We start from the raw sequence: 16,560 nt of genomic DNA on the forward strand, positions 1-16,560 counted from the left end.
TCTGTGATCTTGTCAAGGAGGGGTGGATTTGATATATGCCTGTTGATATAAGGATTTGTTTATGGTTCTGAATTTGAGAAAAGGACATAGCTTAGAAGACAGCTGAACGATAAATTATGGCCAATGCTGTCTGGCTATGTGTGTCTTTGCTATAAAGGATCTCAGTTGCAATGTGGAGGGGACTCTCAGATAATTCATTTATAGACACTGAATTGATCTGAGAGTCACAGGGTTGTGATAGAGCTCATATAATTAAAGATGGACTTTGTGATAAACTCTGACTTGTGTGTGGTTTGCTCTCATGATTTGGTAAATACAGGAAATTTCCACGACAGGCCACTTTTGTTCGTTGTAATCAGTATGACCTACAGGAACTGATGGAAGAGGTATAAAAAAAAATGTATAATGGCACTTACACATGCAATGAAACTACGCATATTTTTTTTTGTTCGCACTTCAATGCTAAAAACAAGCTGGTTAGCAGAGAATGGTTTCGATCCATCGACCTCTGGGTTATGGGTCCAGCACGCTTCCGCTGCGCCACTCTGCTTTCAGACACCTCAGAAAAGACTAGAACTCACAATCCATGGCTTAGGAGGCCAGCGTCTTAGGCCACATTTGTTCTTTGTAATCAGTATGACTTATACGAACTGATGGAAGAGGTATAAAAATATATAATGGAAATGACACATGCAATGAACCTACGCATTTTTTAAAATGTATGTTCCCACTTCAATGCTAAAAATGAGCTGGTTAGCAGAGAATGGTTTTGATCTATCGAGCTCTGGGTTATGGGCCCAGCAGGCTTCCGCTGCGCCACTCTGCTTTCAGCCATTTCAGAAAAGACTAGAACTCACAATCCATGGCTTAGGAGGCCAGTGTCTTAAGCCACTTTTGTTCTTTCTAATCAGTATGACCTATATGAACTGATGAAAGAGGTATAAAACATTTTATAATGGCAATTACACATGCAATGAAACTATGCATTTAAAAAAGAAAATTGTTTGCACTTCAATGCTCAAATTTAAATGGTTAGCAGAGAATGGTTTCGATATATTGACCTCTGGGTTATGGGTCAAGCACGCTTCGGCTGCGAAAATCTGCTATCAGCCACCCCAGATGTGACTTGAACCCAAAATTCCTGGCTTAGGAGGAGAGTGCCTTATCCATTAGGACATTGGGGAAATGTCTATCTTTCACAACCATTACGAACTGATAGAAGCAGGAAAAACAATGTCTAATGAATGGCACTGACACGTGCCCATGAAATTACCCTTTCTTTTATCTGTTTGCATTTCATTTTTAAAAATAGACTGATTAGCAGAGGATAGTTTTGATCCATCGACCGCAGGGTTATGGGCCCAGCACGCTTCCGCTGCGCCACTCTGCTTTCAGCCATTTCAGAAAAGACTAGAACTCACAATCCATGGCTCAGGAGGCCAGTGTCTTAGACCACTTTTGTTCTTTGTAATCAGTATGACCTATACAAACTGATTGAAGAAGTATAAAAAAATGTATAATGGCAATTACACATGCAATAAAACTATGCATTTTTTATATTTTTGTACACACTTAAATGAAGCTGGTTAACAGAGAATGTTTTCGATCCATCGACATCTTGGTTATGGGCCCAGCACGTTTTCGCTGCGCCACTCTGCTTTTGTGACAGGTTAAAGGAAATATTCATAGCCAGTTATACATTAAAAAGTATTAGTAAGTTCATAGTATGTGAGGATCTTAAAACATCTAAGGTTAAAAAAACGCATTCAGTATTAGTTGATAGAGATTGATAACATTCATATAATTGTGTTAAAGTTAAAATCTGTCAAAGGGTACGAATTGTGAGAGTAATGTGTAAACGTTATATTGATTACTTTATTTTGTGGTGCCTAAAAGTGTTAATCTGTGATCTACGAAATGCTCTTAATCTATGAGCCGGAGATCGATTGCTCTAGTCTCCACCCATATTCATGGGGAAAATCCCGGTCTTTTCTCATTACACTAAAATTTGAATTGAGAATATAACACCGTGTCATTCTCGTGATTATTTCTCCCCTGTTTTCAGGTACTTTATTGATGATAAAAATAGTAATTTAAATGTTATAACTCGCTAACATGTCAAGTGTTTAAGGTGTGTCTTAGTAACATCTTGAGGAAGTTAGTTAAGTTCGGTTGAAGTGAAGAATAGCATCGTACTGAGAGTAGCTGCCATTTTATGTCGATTGTGAATGAACATGTGCGTTGTTAATAAGATATTTTGCTGTGTTATTTGTATAATGGGTTTTCTGTTGTTTTGTAATGCGTTACTTTTGTAAAGATTACACTAAAAGTTGAATTGAGAATACAACACCGTATCACTCTCGTGAGTATTTCTCCCCTGTTTTCAGGGGCGTAACACTTTCAGCCACTTCAGAAAAGACTACAACTCACAATCCATCGCTCAGGAGGCCAGTGTTTTAGGCCACTTTTGTTCTTTGTAATCAGTATTACCTATACGAACTGATGGAAGAGGTATAAAAAAATGTATATTGGCACTTACATGGAAAAAAGACAGAGCCGGGAGGCTGTGTATCCTAGGCAGCAATGTAAGAGTAATGCTACAATGAATGTGGAAAAGACCTGCCTGCATGCAAAACAAGAAGAAGACGGACAACTCCAAGGATCAACTGTACCACTTTGACTCTATGGACACCAGACTCACTTGAACCTGTGTTTATATCTAAATAAAGCACAATTACTGTACATGAACCAATCTCTTCCATTAATTTCCTTTACCAAGTACCCTCATATGAATAAAAACAACCAAGGAGACAGTGTAACGGGTGTGATATAGTTTATTGTACAGTGACATAGAATAACACAAGCCTTGCGCACCAATATGTGAACATCACAGCATTGACAACATATACACAGAGCAACATTGACCTGGCCTTGCCGCTGCTGTAAGCGCATCACCTTCCCATCCACTCTCCCCTCGTGCATTTAGTAGCTAGCGGATCCATTATTACCATGACTACCGGGACTCTTGTCCCTAAAACTGATTAAAGACTCAATTCAAAATACTGTGTCCATGTGTATAGGATGCAAGTACTTTGAAATTAAATATATTTCTTGTCAACTTTCACTTTCAACTACAGCTTATATTGTACATTGGGCATAGTCTTATTTTCACCAACATTTTGCTAGGTGGGATATCCCCAATGTCACAGTTTAAAGTTGTCCAAATCAATAGTCCAAATCCAGAAAGTTTGTGATAAATTGAAAACCTAAACATAAAATGTGCTAAATACACAAACATCTGCCACAATAATCATATTAAGTATTTATTTAAACAAGCACCTTACAAACTGCACAAGCACCAAAAACGCTAAAACAAACAGCTCAAAAACAACACGGATTCTGCAAATGATGTATACATCACTGGTTAGAGGACAACTTGTAGAAAACAGTTATCTACATTTTGAAGTGTTGCATTAAATCACATAAATAGTACTCTTTCAATTCAGAGCCTGGATCTTTCCCCTGATGCTAATATCCATATCATGTCAAAATCAATAGAACAGGGGTAGACATTTAGGGTTCGACATTGTGACATCAAAATACTCCTACTACTATGTTACAACATTCTACATTATTTCACTGATGTCATGAAACAACTACTTCATGTATGTATTTTCTGATGTTTGATCAGATATCTTTTACGAGGGTATCTCATTTCACACTGATCACAGCTGAAAGGTTTCTCTCCTGTGTGTGTTCTTTGGTGCATAATCAGATTGCTAGATGTTGTAAAACTCTTCCCACATTGATCACAGCTATAAGGTTTCTCTCCTGTGTGTGTTCTCTGGTGTACCTTCAGCTGGCTAGATATATTAAAACTCTTTCCACATTGATTACAGCTAAAAGGATTCTCTCCTGTGTGTGTTCTATGGTGTACTTTCAGCTGGCTAGATATAATAAAACTCTCTCCACATTGATTACAGCTAAAAGGTTTCTCTCCTGTGTGTGTTCTATGGTGTACCTTCAGCTTGCTAGAACAAACAAAACTCTTCCCACATTGAGTACAGCTATATGGTTTCTCTCGTTTCTCTCCTGTGTGTGTTCTCTGATGTGATATCAGGTTTCTTGACTGGGTAAACCTTTTTCCACACTGAATACAGCTAAAAGGTTTCTCTCCTGTGTGTGTTCTCTGGTGTCTCTTCAGACACCAAGAATCAACAAAACTCTTCCCACATTGAGTACAGCTAAAATATTTCTCTCCTGTGTGTCTTCTCTGGTGTCTCTTCAGACACCAAGAATCAACAAAACTCTTCCCACATTGAGTACAGCTATATGGTTTCTCTCGTTTCTCTCCTGTGTGTGTTCTCTGATGTGATATCAGGTTTCTTGACTGGGTAAAGCTCTTTCCACATTGATTACAGCTAAAAGATTTCTCTCCTGTGTGTGTTCTCTGGTGTCTCTTCAGACAGCTAGAACGAACAAAACTCTTCCCACATTTGGTACAGCCAAAAGGTTTCTCTTCAGTGTGAATTCTTTGATGTATTTTAAGTTTCACTGAGGAGTTTAATATTTTCCCACAGTCAGAGCAGCAATGAGATTTCTTTCCTGTGGGTCTCTGCAGGTGTTTCTTGAGGAGTTCTGGTGTGGAGAGACTCTTCTCTGCCTCATCAGCATCATGATGTTGTTGAGGCTCCCCAGAGGATCCACGATAGTCCCGTATCTGTCCTGTGTGAACAAATAAGTCAGACAGATGGTTAAATGCCCACAACAGCAGAAATCCACTGTTTATTTGAGGTAAAAAGGGATAACCAGAGAGTACCCATGAAGTTGTACAACAATTGACATCTGTTAAATGATTTGACAATCTATCTTAAGACAGTCAAGACGTAAGCAGTGTGCCAGATGACTTTTGGCCTCCAATATAGGCCATTTCCATTTCTGCAGCGATGCACATGCAATTTGGTTGCAGAAACTCCTCCATGCTAATGAGAAAACCACTAGTTATGGATGTAGTATATCTGCAAGGAGCAAAAATGGTGAGCGAAGATGATCGTTTTTCAATGTATTCTGAATATTACATCTCACTATCAGTGTAAGATCAGGAGTGCTACTCAAGGAAACTCACATTAAGCTCTGTGTCTATTCACTAATTCACCACCATGGGGGAAAACTCAGGGGAGTTCTCATAGGCTGACAGAATAAAATAGCCTCCATTTACCGGTTGCATATGAGAGCATTTCACATTACTTTTGGATTACAATTGTAAGGCTCGTTTGAATCTCCTGCTTAATATATTTGTGTTATTGTCGCAAATCATCTGCTTTACACTTAAAAAACACTTCAACCAGTAATATGCTCTTTGGCTAGCTTTTTCATCTGCCTGACAAAAAGGGTTTGTACACTAAGTGTTTAACAAATTGGCCAATAACATCACCTAACAATAACATAAACCTACTGTAAGACCCATGACTTCACTAAACAATAACTTAGACCTACTGTAGGACCAATAACTTCCCCTAACAACAATATATACCTAATGTAGGACCGATAACTTCCCCTAACAACAACATAGACCTACTGTAGGACCCATAACATCACCTAACAATAACATAGACCTACAGTAGGACCCATAACATTACCCAACAACATAGACCTACTCAAAACTTCACCGAACCACAATAACTACAGACATACTTGAGCACAGCATACCGGTCTTTACCAGTGCAATGAATGAAGAAGCACTGGTTGTGGTTGCATGTCGTGATGTTTGTCATGTGACTGTATCTGGATTAGCTGATGATAGTTGAACATGTGACTAACTAAACAGCTACATTATTAAGTATTATGTGCAATTATTGAAGAGCCGCATTAATCACAGTATCCATTTGGGTGTTGTCAATAAAGTTAAGGTGACTCTCAGTTAAAACCATTCGATAAAGGAAACTCTGAAATGATTTAGGATTTCTGTGCCCATGAAAACTGTTTTCCCAGCGTAACATAAGGAGACACTAAATGTTACGTAGTTAGAGAGCATTTCAGAGATCTGAATACAAAGAAACTGTCCGACCGTATTTAAGTTGAAGTTCATCAAATGACAAGCTTAACGTTACGACTATAACTACTGTTCCCCGAAGGAGGGAAACTAGGTACAACATACTATTAAATCCGCACCTCACTGGAAGCCCCGCCTTCCACAGGTCATGAGAGTGAGGCTTGGATTCATTCCTTCAATTTAATACCGCTCTTCACCGACCCAGGAAGGTGGGGGGGGGGGGGGGGGGAACTCAACAGGTGTTGTACCATGTTTCAATTTATTAATTGTCTTTTGTTTGAAACACTCCTGTCAATGTTGAATAAGGGCATACACCTGATTACGCATATAGAAGTAGGATTAGTCTACCTGGCTGGATACATAGTAGACACTGAAGGGTTGTGGTATAATACTACCACTGACCTTTATTACCAAGCTGGATACATGTTCCTCTTCCTGAAATGTAACACGGACCAACCCATTGATTGGCTGTGAATATGTCTCATATATCTCAGTTCAAGACGACGTGGTGGGGAAAGGGGGGTGTTAGGGGGTGTTAGGAACATTTGGGGTTAAAAGATGTGTGATATGTGCTCAACATAATATTGGGCTTTGGGATAAAGGCTTTGGGAATCTCCAAGGCTTTTAGTTGTCTGTATAGGCCGGAAGCAGCGGGAATTACGGAGCGTCAGAATCGTTAGATTAAGGAGAAATTGGCCAAGACAAGCTCCGAAGGGAAAGAGTGGGTTATGAATTTACCCGTGGTACTTATGTCAAGGAGGGTGTCACTACTGGACTCACACCACATGACTCACACCACATGAAGTGGTAACTGGCAGACTGATGATACTGGACTCACACCACATGAAGACCGATGAGAGTACTGGGGGCTGTTATTCACGTCACAAATTAATGATGTGGCAATAATGGGAGAATCTATGTCAAATCAAATCAAATTGTATTTGTCACATACACATGGTTAGCAGATGTTAATGCGAGTGTAGCGAAATGCTTGTGCTTCTAGTTCCGACAATGCAGTAATAACCAACGAGTAATCTAGCTAACAATTCCAAAACTACTACCGTATACACATAAGTGTAAAGGGATAAATAATATGTACATAAAGATATATGAATGAGTGATGGTACAGAACGGCATAGGCAATATGCAGTAGATGGTATCGAGTACAGTATATACATATGAGATGAGTATGTAAACAAAGTGGCATAGTTTAAAGTGGCTACTGATACATGTATTACATAAAGATGCAGTAGATGATATAGAGTACAGTATATACGTATGTTGCCCTATTGTTAAAAAATGACCCATGCGTTGCAGTGTGTGTATTCTCAGGTGAAAGCAGCACATGATGATCATGTGTCAGGAGATAACCGAGAGCATGGGCTGAATCCTGGAGATGGAGAGCATGTCAGAATCCACCCGGCTGTTGTTCTGGACGACACAGTACAAGTGGTCTGGGAGAGTATTATTCACCAGTAATGTCCTTTAGTACAGCAACTAGAGGAGTGGTCAGGGAGAGTTTTATTCACCAGTAATGTCCTTTAGTACCACAACTAGAGGAGTGAAGTGGTCAGGGAGAGTTTTATTCACCAGTAATGTCCTTTAGTACAGCAACTAGAGGAGTGGTCAGGGAGAGTTTTATTCACCAGTAATGTCCTTTAGTACCACAACTAGAGGAGTGAAGTGGTCAGGGAGAGTTTTATTCACCAGTAATGTCCTTTAGTACAGCAACTAGTGTGGTGAAATTGTCTGGGAGAGTTATTTTCACCAGTAATGTCTTTTAGTACAGTAAGTAGAGGAGTGGCCAGGGAGAGTTTTATTCACCAGTACACCACGAGCCTGGGGAGAGAGAGCTTGTTGGGGTAATTATAATCTGGACCACATCCTAAGGAGGGAATACATGACTGTAAGTCGCTTTGGATAAAAGCGTCTGCTAAATGGCATATATTATTATTATTATATTAATATGGGAACAAAACTATTGTTACAGTTAAGCATCAGGGGGAAGAAGATGCATATGGGCAGATTAAGACAGACTTACAGACTCACTTAGGGGCTGAACTAGTGACTGACAGAGATCCAACAGTGTAGACCGTATGATGGGGGGTCAAGGGTCAGTCTTATGGAGTGTTAGTTGCAGATTCTGGCAGGACCAATATCAGTCATTCTATGGAGTCCCAAAAACCAAGGTATTAATGTTACAAGGAATTGGGAGAGCAGAATGTAATATGACTGGAGACCAAGGCATTAGCTGGTAGTAGAGGAAGGACAGCTAATAGAGTCTGGGGAACGACACCACTCCTCTGTGTATATTGTTACAGGGGATAGCTGGTAGGAGAGGAAGGACAGCTAATAGAGTCTGGGGAATGACACCACTGCTCTGTGTATATTGTTACAGGGGATAGCTGGTAGTAGAGGGACAGCTAACTGTGTACAATACACAGACTATGACGTTAAATTGAACGTTACACATAACCAGATCACAGTGAGAATAGCAGAGATAGTGTTGTCATTTCAGACACTTGTCAACTTTCAGTAATGGGTTTGTCAGAGAAGGCACCACGCTTGAAAGACTAGCTAGAGATCCCTGTAATACAGGAGGCCACCTCACCAGAAAGACTAGCTACAGATCCCTGCATACAGGAGGCCACCTCACCAGAAAGACGAGCTACAGATCCCTGTATACAGGAGGCCACCTGACCAGAAAGACTAGTTACAGATCCCTGTATACAGGAGGCCATCTCACTAGGAAGACTAGCTACAGATCCCTGTATACAGGAGGCCACATCACCAGAAAGACGAGTTACAGATCCCTGTATACAGGAGGCCACATCCCCAGAAGTGAGGTTCTCTGTAATAATACTGTCACATCTCCTGCATACAGGAGGCCACCTCACCAGACGTGAAGAAACAACAGAGATAACAGGACTGAAGGAGACAGATTTCATGCAAAAGCTATTCTCAATGCAGTCGCTGTGGGGACAGAACTGAAGAAGCAGTCATAGTATCGAAAGGATCTTAATGGATCTTAATGTTTTTCCTCATAATCCTGGACTATCGGACCACCATTTTATTACGTTTGCAATTGCAACAAACAATCTGCTCAGACCCCAACCAAGGAACATCAAAAGTCGTGCTATAAATTCACAGACAACACAAAGATTCCTTGATGCCCTTCCAGACTCCCTCTGCCTACCCAAGGACGCCAGAGGACAAAAATCTGTTAACCACCTAACTGAGGATCTCAATTTAACCTTGCGCAATACCCTAGATGCAGTTGCACCCCTAAAAACTAAAAAAATGTCTCATAAGAAACTAGCTCCCTGGTACACAGAAAATACCTGAGCTCTGAAGCAAGCTTCCAGAAAATTGGAACGGAAATGGTGCCACACCAAACTGGAAGTCTTCCGACTAGCTTGGAAGGACGGTACCGTGCAGTACCCGAAGAGCCCTTACTGCTGCTCGATCATCCTATTTTTCTAACTTAATTGAGGAAAATAAGAACAATCCGAAATTCCTTTTTGATACTGTCGCAAAGCTAACTAAAAAGCAGCATTCCCCAAGAGAGGATGACTTTCACTTTAGCAGTGATAAATTCATGAACTTCTTTGAGGAAAAGATTATGATTATTAGAAAGCAAATGACGGATTGCTCTTTAAACCTGCGTATTCCTCCAAACCTCAGTTGTCCCGAGTCTGCACAACTCTGCCAGGACCTAGGATCAAGAGAGACGCTCAAGTCTTTTAGTACTATATCTCTTGACACAATGATGAAAATAATCATGGCCTCTAAACCTTCAAGCTGCATACTGGACCCTATTCCAACTAAACTACTGAAAGAGCTGCTTCCTGTGCTTGGCCCTCCTATGTTGAACATAATAAACGGCTCTCTATCCACTGGATGTGTACCAAACTCACTAAAAGTGGCAGTAATAAAGCCTCTCTTGAAAAAGCCAAACCTTGACCCAGAAAATATAAAAAACTATCGGCCTATATCGAATCTTCCATTCCTCTCAAAAATTTTAGAGAAGGCTGTTGCGCAGCAACTCACTGCCTTCCTGAAGACAAAACAATGTATATGAAATGCTTCAGTCTGGTTTTAGACCCCATCATAGCACTGAGACGGCACTTGTGAAGGTGGTAAATGACATTTTAATGGCATCGGACCGAGGCTCTGCATCTGTCCTCGTGCTCCTAGACCTTAGTGCTGCTTTTGATACCATCGATCACCACATTCTTTTGGAGAGATTGGAAACCCAAATTGGTCTACACGGACATGTTCTGGCCTGGTTTAGATCTTATCTGTCGGAAAGATATCAGTTTGTCTCTGTGAATGGTTTGTCCTCTGACAAATCAACTGTAAATTTCGGTGTTCCTCAAGGTTCTGTTTTAGGACCACTATTGTTTTCACTATATATTTTACCTCTTGGGGATGTTATTCGAAAACATAATGTAAACTTTCACTGCTATGCGGATGACACACAGCTGTACATTTCAATGAAACATGGTGAAGCCCCAAAATTGCCCTCGCTAGAAGCATGTGTTTCAGACATAAGGAAGTGGATGGCTGCAAACTTTCTACTATTAAACTCGGACAAAACAGAGATGATTGTTCTAGGTCCCAAGAAACAAAGAGATCTTCTGTTGAATCTGACAATTAATCTTAATAGTTGTACAGTCGTCTCAAATAAAACTGTGAAGGACCTCGGCGTTACTCTGGACCCTGATCTCTCTTTTGAAGAACATATCAAGACCATTTCGAGGACAGCTTTTTTCCATCTACGTAACATTGCAAAAATCAGAAACTTTCTGTCCAAAAATGATGCAGAAAAATTAATCCATGCTTTTGTCACTTCTAGGTTAGACTACTGCAATGCTCTATTTTCCGGCTACCCGGATAAAGCACTAAATAAACTTCAGTTAGTGCTAAATACGGCTGCTAGAATCCTGACTAGAACCAAAAAAATTGATCATATTACTCCAGTGCTAGCCTCTCTACACTGGCTTCCTGTCAAAGCAAGGGCTGATTTCAAGGTTTTACTGCTAACCTACAAAGCATTACATGGGCTTGCTCCTACCTATCTCTCTGATTTGGTCCTGCCGTACATACCTACACGTACGCTACGGTCACAAGACGCAGGCCTCCTAATTGTCCCTAGAATTTCTAAGCAAACAGCTGGAGGCAGGGCTTTCTCCTATAGAGCTCCATTTTTATGGAACGGTCTGCCTACCCATGTCAGGGACGCAAACTCGGTCTCAACCTTTAAGTCTTTACTGAAGATTCATCTCTTCAGTGGGTCATATGATTGAATGTAGTCTGGCCCAGGAGTGGGAAGGTGAACGGAAAGGCTCTGGAGCAACGAACCGCCCTTGCTGTCTCTGCCTGGCCGGTTCCCCTCTTTCCACTGGGATTCTCTGCCTCTAACCCTGTTACGGGGGCTGAGTCACTGGCTTACTGGGGCTCTCTCATGCCGTCCCTGGGGGGGGGGTGCGTCACCTGAGTGGTTTGATTGATTCACTGTTGTGGTCAAGCCTGTCTGGGTTGGCGCCCCCCCTCCCCCCCCTTGGGTTGTGCCGTGGCGGAGATCTTTGTGGGCTATACTCGGCCTTGTCTCAGGATGGTAAGTTGGTGGTTGAAGATATCCCTCTAGTGGTGTGGGGGCTGTGCTTTGGCAAAGTGGGTGGGGTTATATCCTTCCTGTTTGGCCCTGTCCGGGGGTGTCCTCGGATGAGGCCACAGTGTCTCCTGACCCCTCCTGTCTCAGCCTCCAGTATTTATGCTGCAGTAGTTTATGTGTCGGGGGGCTAGGGTCAGTTTGTTATATCTGGAGTACTTCTCCTGTCCTATTCGGTGTCCTGTGTGAATCTAAGTGTGCGTTCTCTAATTCTCTCCTTCTCTCTCTCGGAGGAACTGAGCCCTAGGACCATGCCCCAGGACTACCTGACATGATGACTCCTTGCTGTCCCCAGTCCACCTGGTCATGCTGCTGCTCCAGTTTCAACTGTTCTGCCTTACTATTATTCAACCATGCTGGTCATTTATGAACATTTGAACATCTTGGCCACGTTCTGTTATAATCTCCACCCGGCACAGCCAGAAGAGGACTGGCCACCCCACATAGCCTGGTTCCTCTCTAGGTTTCTTCCTAGGTTTTGGCCTTTCTAGGGAGTTTTTCCTAGCCACCGTGCTTTTACACCTGCATTGTTTGCTGTTTGGGGTTTTAGGCTGGGTTTCTGTACAGCACTTTGAGATATCAGCTGATGTACGAAGGGCTATATAAATAAATTTGATTTGATTTGATTTGAAAGAAGCTACAGTAACAGCATGGAACTAGTTTAAAGTAACAGCATGGAACTAGACTATAGTAACAGCATGGAACTAGACTATAGTAACAGCATGGAACTAGACTATAGTAACAGCGTGGAACTAGACTATAGTAACAACGTGGAACTAGACTATAGTAAAAGTGTGGAACTAGACTATAGTAAAAGCGTGGAACTAGACTATAGTAAAAGCGTGGAACTAGACTACAGTAACTATAGTAACATGGAACTAGACCATAGTAACAGCATGGAACTAGACCATAGTAACAGCATGGAACTAGACTATAGTAACAGCATGGAACTAGACTATAGTAACAGCATGGAACTAGACTATAGTAACAGCATGGAACTAGACTATAGTAACAGCATGGAACTAGACTATAGTAACAGCATGGAACTAGACTATAGTAACAGCATGGAACTAGACTATAGTAACAACATGGAACGAGACTATAGTAACAACATGGAACGAGACTATAGTAACAGCATGGGACTAGACTATAGTAACAGCATGGGACTAGACTATAGTAACAGCATGGGACTAGACTATAGTAACAGCATGGAACTAGACTATAGTAACAGCATGGAACTAGACTATAGTAACAGCATGGAACTAGACTATAGTAACAGCATGGAACTAGACTATAGTAACAGCATGGAACTAGACTATAGTAACAGCATGGAACTAGACTATAGTAACAGCATGGAACTAGACTATAGTAACAGCATGGAACTAGACTATAGTAACAGCATGGAACTAGACTATAGTAACAGCATGGAACTAGACTATAGTAACAGCATGGAACTAGACTATAGTAACAACATGGAACTAGACTATAGTAACAACATGGAACTAGACTATAGTAACAACATGGAACTAGACTATAGTAACAACATGGAACTAGACTATAGTAACAGCATGGAACTAGACTATAGTAACAGCATGGAACTAGACTATAGTAACAGCATGGAACTAGACTATAGTAACAGTATGGAACTAGACTATAGTAACAGTATGGAACTAGACTATAGTAACAGTATGGAACTAGACTATAGTAATAGCATGGAACTAGACTATAGTAATAGTAACATGGAACTAGACTATAGTAATAACATGGAACTAGACTATAGTAACAACATGGAACTATAGTAACAGCATGGAACTAGACTATAGTAACATGGAACTAGACTATAGTAACAGCATGGAACTAGACTATAGTAACAGCATGGAACTAGACTATAGTAACAGCATGGAACTAGACTATAGTAACAGCATGGAACTAGACTATAGTAACAGCATGGAACTAGACTATAGTAACAGCATGGAACTAGACTATGGTAACTATAGTAACAACATGGAACTAGACTATGGTAGACTATAGTAACATGGAACTAGACTATAGTAACAGCATGGAACTAGACTATAGTAACAACATGGAACTAGACTATAGTAACAACATGGAACTAGACTATAGTAACTATAGTAACATGGAACTAGACTATAGTAACAGCATGGAACTAGACTATAGTAACAGCATGGAACTAGACTATAGTAACAGCATGGAACTAGACTATAGTAACAGCATGGAACTAGACTATAGTAACAGCATGGAACTAGACTATAGTAACAGCATGGAACTAGACTATAGTAACTATAGTAACAGCATGGAACTAGACTATAGTAACAACATGGAACTAGACTATAGTAACAGCATGGAACTAGACTATAGTAACAGCATGGAACTAGACTATAGTAACAGCATGGAACTAGACTATAGTAACTGCATGGAACTAGACTATAGTAACAGCATGGAACTAGACTATAGTAACAGCATGGAACTAGACTATAGTAACAGCATGGAACTAGACTATAGTAGCATGGAACTAGACTATAGTAACAGCATGGAACTAGACTATAGTAACAGCATGGAACTAGACTATAGTAACAGCATGGAACTAGACTATAGTATGGTAACTATAGTAACAGCATGGAACTAGACTATAGTAACAGCATGGAACTAGACTATAGTAACAGCATGGAACTAGACTATAGTAACAGCATGGAACTAGACTATAGTAACAGCATGGGAACTAACAGCATGGAACAGACATGGAACTAGACTATAGTAACAGCATGGAACTAGACTATAGTAACAGCATGGAACTAGACTATATAGTAACTAGACTATAGTAACAGCATGGAACTAGACTATAGTAACAGCATGGAACTAGACTATAGTAACAGCATGGAACTAGACTATAGTAACAGCATGGAACTAGACTATAGTAACAGCATGGAACTAGACTATAGTAACAGCATGGAACTAGACTATAGTAACAGCATGGAACTAGACTATAGTAACAGCATGGTAACTATACATGGAACTAGACTATAGTAACAGCATGGAACTAGACTATAAGACTATAGTAACAGCATGGAACTAGACTATAGTAACTATAGCATGGAACTAGACTATAGTAACAGCATGGAACTAGACTATAGTAACAGCATGGAACTAGACTATAGTAACAGCATGGAACTAGACTATAGTAGCATGGAACTAGACTATAGTAACAGCATGGAACTGGAACTAGACTATAGTAACAGCATGGAACTAGACTATAGTAACAGCATGGAACTAGACTATAGTAACAGCATGGAACTAGACTATAGTAACAGCATGGAACTAGACTATAGTAACAGCATGGAACTAGACTATAGTAACAGCATGGAACTAGACTATAGTAACAGCATGGAACTAGACTATAGTAACAGCATGGAACTAGACTATAGTAACAGCATGGAACTAGACTATATAGCATGGAACTAACAGTAACAGCATGGAACTAGACTATAGTAACAGCATGGAACTAGACTATAGTAACAGCATGGAACTAGACTATAGTATGGTAACTATAGTAACAACATGGAACTAGACTATAGTATAGTACATGGAACTAGACTATACATGGAACTAGACTATAGTAACAGCATGGAACTAGACTATAGTAACAGCATGGAACTAGACTATAGTAACAGCATGGAACTAGACTATAGTAACAGCATGGAACTAGACTATAGTAACAGCATGGAACTAGACTATAGTAACAGCATGGAACTAACTATAGTAACAGCATGGAACTAGACTATAGTAACAGCATGGAACTAGACTATAGTGGAACTAGACTATAGTAACAGTATGGAACTAGACTATAGTAATAGCATGGAACTAGACTATAGTAATAACATGGAACTAGACTATAGTAACATGGAACTAGACTATAGTAACAACAGTATGGAACTAGACTATAGTAACATGGAACTAGACTATAGTAACAGCATGGAACTAGACTATAGTAACAGTAACATGGAACTAGACTATAGTAACTATAGTAGCATGGAACTAGACTATAGTAACAGCATGGAACTAGACTATAGTAGACTATAGTAACAGCATGGAACTAGACTATAGTAACAGCATGGAACTAGACTATAGTAACAGCATGGAACTAACTATGGTAACTATAGTAACAACATGGAACTAGACTATAGTAATAGTAACATGGAACTAGACTATAGTAACAGCATGGAACTACTACTATAGTAACAGCATGGAACTAGACTATAGTAACAGCATGGAACTAGACTATGGTAGACTATAGTAACAGCATGGAACTAGACTATAGTAACAGCATGGAACTAGACTATAGTAGTGGAACTAGCATGGAACTAGACTATAGTAACAGCATGGAACTAGACTATAGTAACAGCATGGAACTAGACTATAGTAACTATAGTAGCATGGAACTAGACTAGTAACAGCATGGAACTAGACTATGGAACTAACTATAGTAACAGCATGGAACTATAGTAACAGCATGGAACTAGATAGTAATAGCATGGAACTAGACTATAGTAAGTAACTAACATGGAACTAGACTATAGTAACAGCATGGAACTAGACTATAGTAACAGCATGGAACTAGACTATAGTAACAGCATGGAACTAGACTACAGTAACAACATGGAACTAGACAATAGTAACAACATGGAACTAGACTATAGTAACAACATGGAACTAGACTATAGTAACTATAGTAACATGGAACTAGACTAGTAACAGTGGAACTAGACTATAGTAAAATCATGGAACTAGACTATAGTAACAGCATGGAACTAGACTA

The 16,560-nt window shown here is 40.1% G+C and overlaps 1 protein-coding gene across 1 annotated transcript in view; it reads right to left on the bottom strand.

The window, feature by feature from the left end:
• Nucleotides 1–2,816: 2,816 nt before the first annotated feature.
• Nucleotides 2,817–16,560, bottom strand: part of LOC124018187 (zinc finger protein with KRAB and SCAN domains 7-like) — a 39,789-nt gene continuing 26,045 nt past the window's right edge. Inside the window, exon 2 of the mRNA XM_046333453.1 lies at nucleotides 2,817–4,725. Coding sequence (XP_046189409.1) covers nucleotides 3,662–4,725 — 1,064 coding nt within the window. The 3' untranslated portion in view covers nucleotides 2,817–3,661. The remainder of the gene's footprint in view (nucleotides 4,726–16,560) is intronic.

This window comes from Oncorhynchus gorbuscha, unplaced genomic scaffold, assembly GCF_021184085.1.
Source record: "Oncorhynchus gorbuscha isolate QuinsamMale2020 ecotype Even-year unplaced genomic scaffold, OgorEven_v1.0 Un_scaffold_428, whole genome shotgun sequence".
NCBI classification, from domain to species: domain Eukaryota; kingdom Metazoa; phylum Chordata; class Actinopteri; order Salmoniformes; family Salmonidae; genus Oncorhynchus; species Oncorhynchus gorbuscha.